The 5,207-nt window shown below is 37.0% G+C and overlaps 1 protein-coding gene across 1 annotated transcript in view; it reads left to right on the top strand.

Annotated features, from left to right (window-relative positions):
• Positions 1–5,207, top strand: part of ANKRD12 (ankyrin repeat domain 12) — a 57,365-nt gene that overhangs the window by 48,621 nt on the left and 3,537 nt on the right. The window contains exons 9-10 of the mRNA XM_009318537.1: positions 2,237–2,335; positions 4,006–4,149. Of these exons, the coding sequence (XP_009316812.1) occupies positions 2,237–2,335; positions 4,006–4,149 (243 nt within the window). The remainder of the gene's footprint in view (positions 1–2,236; positions 2,336–4,005; positions 4,150–5,207) is intronic.

Below are 5,207 nucleotides of genomic sequence, written 5' to 3'. Positions count from 1 at the left end.
TGCTTGGGAGGCGTCTGTCCCGCCGGGGTCGGCGGGGGGCGAGCGGGCCGCCGGCTGGGGCGAAACCGTCCCTGTCTTTTTAGGCGTGGGTTGGAAAATGCGTACGTGGCGGATGGGCAAAAGCAGTAATCCAATAAAACCGTGCTGGGATCTGGAAAAGACTTCTAATAAAAGCTGCGGTGTGATAGGGGCTTCGCAGGGGCAGAGCTCTCCTACGCGTTCAAATAAAAGTCCACCCAAGTTCGCTGTCGAGATAGTTAAGTCCTTTCCAGTTATTTGCGATGGTGTTGATTCTTATTTCTGTTGCAACGATAAACTGTCTGTAAATTTAAAGGAATAACATTTTATAATAACATTCGAAATTGTTTGGGGGATGTGGATGCTCGCCACCTCTCACATTTTTATTTCTGGATAACCTAGCTGCATAAACTCAAAGAATATTTATAGACTGTTTATCTTGCTTCTTAGGCTGTGTGCTTCTCTATTAACGAACGCACTGAGATTTTTGAGAGAGCTTTTTGGGTTTAGTAAAATCAATTAAATAAAAGCTTGGTGTTGCTACCAGCATCTTGTCTTATTTTATTGAAAGACTCTGACAGCACTGGTGTACTGTGCCCTGCGTGCAAAGTTTCCAGGCAAAACTAGACCGCGGTATATCTCGGGCTGAACTTAAACACGCTGACATCCATTATGATTGAGACAGATTATTCCAGTAGGTGTCTGTGGTTTGGGTTTTTTGTTGTGTGTGCTTGTTTTTAATACTGATGACTTACAGAAAATGGCGTATGCCATAAACGTTACTCACTGGTTTGGGATCCAAACCGTTTTCATTGAGAGAAGTGAAGTGTATCTTGCTTAGCAGTTTGAAACGTGAAGGAGTTCAATGTCATTTTATACCAAATAATAACTTCAGGAATGAACCGCAACTAGTTATTCAATATGTTCTTTAATTCTGATGACATTGGCTAACTTCCAGCTGGGGAAAAAAATTGTCCCAAAATAATTTTCCAAGATAACAATAATTGAGCCACTTTTGGTAGATAAATCACTGGAGTGTATAGGTGCACGACTGATACTAGTAATGCAATGTGTCTGTATTTTCATAATGGATTTATTATTTCTTGACAGTTGCAGGATCCGTATTATTGAATAGAATTATTTATGTGTTTGCGTTAGGCACAAGGTAGAGCGTAATACCTGTAGGTATGTGTTTCAGCTGTGGTTTCTGAGTATCGGTGGTAGTAAGCAGTATTTTGTTTAGTTTTGATGAGTCTTTCCGAAGCAGTATCAATGCTCTTACACCTACCGGTTGTTAAAAACCGTGCTGAACTGTCAGACAGAACTTGCATAGAGAAAAGTAAACTCTGGGTGGAGCCTTAAAACTCCCAAGATGTTTATTAGTTACTTCTCCAGAAACATCTGATTTCTGCAGTTGCCATGAGGGCTCCAGGTGCCTTTTCAGTGTTTCTCATACAGCTCAGTCAGGACAGTAATACCGGTTGTTTACGATAACTAACTAAAAATGCAAAATGTTTAGAGTACAGCCAATCAATAGCAGTGTTGGTAGCTCACTCCAGAATATTTGATTTTATTATTATTACTGCTATTTTTAGGCAGAACCTTTTAAAAAAACTCATTTGAATAACTGACAGGAGGAAACACTTTTCCAAGCCACTGCTTGGGGCTCTAGTGTACTATTTGTGCTTGCCTCTGTTCTGCATGACTGTAAGATTAGGAATACAGTTGGTTATCTTTTGTGCCATATAAAATGCCGGTGCCACTGTATAGATGTATCAAGTGACTTATTTTTTTAGCAATATTTTTCTTTTTCTTACTTTGCTCTTGTATTTGGCTAGGCAGTTTTTAACTTCTCAAAATGAACGGTTGTGCTTTAAAGAGTCTTTAAAATTGAAAGCAAGTTGTATTTTTACTGTCTTCTAATGTATAGCCCTTTTAAAGAACAGCTATAGCATGCTGACAATGACTGGTTAAAAGCACTAAACAGTTTCAAATGCCATTTCAGTCAGGTTTATTAACTTTATGGTAAAGAATCCTTAAAACCTTTTACTGCAAATGGATTGAAGTCACATAATTAATGGAATGTACAAAACTCTCGTATTTTCCCTAAAAAATACCTTGCTTATGTTTCTTTAAATAAATGCTCAAATCATACAGGCAGTGTTAAAGATATGTTAAATATATATTCACTATACTGTTTATAAAACTTTTTCCGCAGATTACACCACCTCCCTCACTGTCAGACCCACTTAAGGAACTATTTAAACAACAGGAGGTTGTAAGGATGAAACTACGTTTACAGCACAGTATCGAAAGGGTAAGACTAAAGTAATTTATTTTGTTTTTATTTCCCGACTTTAAGCTTTAGGGTTTTTTCTTTTTCAATGGATAGACTATATTTTGCTCAATTTAACAATGCTTTAGAAATAATCCGCCTTCTAGCCAAATTTATGAATTGGAGAAATTTGTAAATACAAAAAAATGGTTTGGACAACTGTTAGCAGAATACTTAAGTCAGTAAGATAGCAGCTTTTTCCTGTTAATTGCTCTAAGATGTGGCCCACATTTTTCCCAGGGGCAGTGGGGGGAGTGGGAAGAAAGCTGCAGACTCTAGTTTTGAAAGCTATTAATGGTTGTAGACTTCAGAACCAAATTGACTGAGTTAAAAGAATTGAAGCAGGAGTAAATTTTGTATTGGTAGAAGACGCATGTGGCTCGCAGACTAAAACATGATTTGCAATATTCTGCTTGCAAAAACTGCCTAAAATTATGTTAGAACTATATCTGTAGGCTTCAGTGAATTTGAACACAGAAATTGAGAAAATATTCCTGGTTTAAGAATATTCTTTATTTTTAGGTTGCCCAAACCTTTTGCCTTGGCAGCCTAGATTTAGATGTCTTGTCAGTATTGTGAGTCAGATTACTTGTGGACACAGGCACAAAGAAAGGGTCCCCCTTTCTCACGTAGAATGTATTTTAAGGGTTTCCACACAGTTATAAAAGCAGCTGGCTCATTAAAACCCAATGTGGTAGTTTTTTGATTAAGTTGATTTCGATGTGGCTTAACAAACCAGTTGAGGGAGGGGTTTTACTTGAATTCAGTATTTCAGTGTAAAGGTAGGTATAAAATAACAAGCACAAAGAATGTAAACATGGTTTAAGTTCTGACTGAAAAGAAATCAGTTGTAACCAAAGGAAAGATGCTGCTTTTTCTGTTTTCCAAGCTTTTTATAATCCACCTTCTTTTCTTTTGATAAAAATTAGAGCCATTATGTTGCAGAGCAGTAAACACACACGTACATTCTTTTATGTCTTATAAAATTCTGTGTATTTTTAGTTATTTTGCTCAAATAGACTGTTCCTCAAATCAAATCCACTTTATACAGCTCTTAAGTCAAGTTTGGCCAAGTGAGCTGTATTTTCTTGTCTCAGTTCATGAAGGAATCTTTGTCCAGCTATTGATTTATGGAAATTCTGCATGTTTGTTTAAAGAAAAAAATAAATAAATTTTAAAAATTAACAATTATTTAGATTATCCTGCAAATTATATTTCTGCTTCAGTTTGCTTGGCCATGGTGCCTGGCATGACAAGCATGTGACAAAAATCTTAATATAGTGAAGACTCACAAACCTATATCCTAACCCTGTGCTTCTCACACCTTTCATCTTTCACCTTCTTCATTGGCTAGAACTTGCCTCAGTAGCACTAAGTGGAAAATCTGAGCATGACGTTCTGCCAACAGTGTGTGGGGAGGAGAAGGTGTTTCCAGTTCTGACACTCAGGGAACACTCTTTGCATCATTAAACTGAAATTTTGGATTTGATTAGGTGAACGACCGCTCCTCCCTCCACCAGCCCATTTCTCACGCTGTTCAAAACCGTAAGCCCTAAAAAGAAATGTTTAAATGAATGGACATTTTTATGAATCAAACTGAAATGCTTAATTTACCAAATGTGTATTTGTATGTTGATATCTTACTCAATTAGGAAAAGCTTATTGTTTCTAATGAACAAGAAGTTCTACGTGTTCATTATCGAGCAGCAAGAACGCTAGCTAATCAAACACTACCGTTCAGTGCCTGCACTGTTCTGCTGGATGCCGAGGTTTATAATGTGCCTCTGGATGCTCAGGTAAAGAGATGTATTTCAGAATTTCAGACAAAAAGGTCTTTCTAGCCTAACTCAAAAGGAGGTTTTGGAGAGAATTCTGTTCCCATACTGAAATTGTCATTGATTTGTCTGGAATTAAGATTTTGCACATTGTAGATTGTTACTTTGATTAGACCTCATTTGGGTGTACAATAACAAGAGGATATGGGTACATGTACGCTGGTTTTCTGTTTTGTGCCATGTCTGGTTTTCTTTCACCTCTAGAAATTATAAGAAGGATAAAATGAGAACATTGCTGGTTTTTATGAAGTCAAATCTCAGTCAGAACATATTTTGGTAGATAAATTTACAAATATAGCTTAAACAACAAAAAAAATTATCAGAATGTAAGATCATTTTTGTCAGTAGTCCAGAGAATCGGAATGCAGTAATGTGTGAAGTGATAAGATTGGTTCGTGACATTTGGAAGAGTGTTGTGGAGATATTCACATAATACTTTTCTCCTCTCTGTAAGGCAGTCATAGAACTGTTCCATAAAAAACAGATGACCAACAGTGAAATGTTAAACGCTACCAGATTAAATTATTTTGTTCAAAATCACCTCAAGCTCCATATTATTTACATGCGCCATGTTATTTACACGTTCAATGTTGGTATTTAGTTCCCGATTAAAACCTAAAATGAGCAATATACTTTATAATCTGCATACCTTTTATGGACTACCACTCAGAGGTTTGCTGCAGCCGTATCTCTAAGAGAATATAATTTCATGGTGTCGGTATTTTGTGAACAGATCGGCTAACTAACAAAAATGGAAACAGCATTCAGAACTTGTTTCAGTGACTGTGAGGAGCACATAATGCAAGGAAGAAATTTGATGTCACAGATGTAATAAAAGTGTTGATGCATTGGATGTTGGGCATTTTAAAATGAAACACCTACTTTTCCGACATAATGTGGAATTCTACTCAGCCCTGGAGCCCCTTGTTACAGCTTCCAGTGTTTCCTCAGTCTGTTATTACATTTTTTCCCCCCATCTTTAAAGAGCTAGAGCTATGCACAACAAGGTGATTCAGCAG

The sequence above is a fragment of the Pygoscelis adeliae genome, unplaced genomic scaffold (assembly GCF_000699105.1).
Source record: "Pygoscelis adeliae isolate BGI_AS28 unplaced genomic scaffold, ASM69910v1 Scaffold42, whole genome shotgun sequence".
In the NCBI taxonomy this organism is placed as follows: domain Eukaryota; kingdom Metazoa; phylum Chordata; class Aves; order Sphenisciformes; family Spheniscidae; genus Pygoscelis; species Pygoscelis adeliae.
This window is presented reverse-complemented; position numbering and strand designations above follow the sequence as displayed.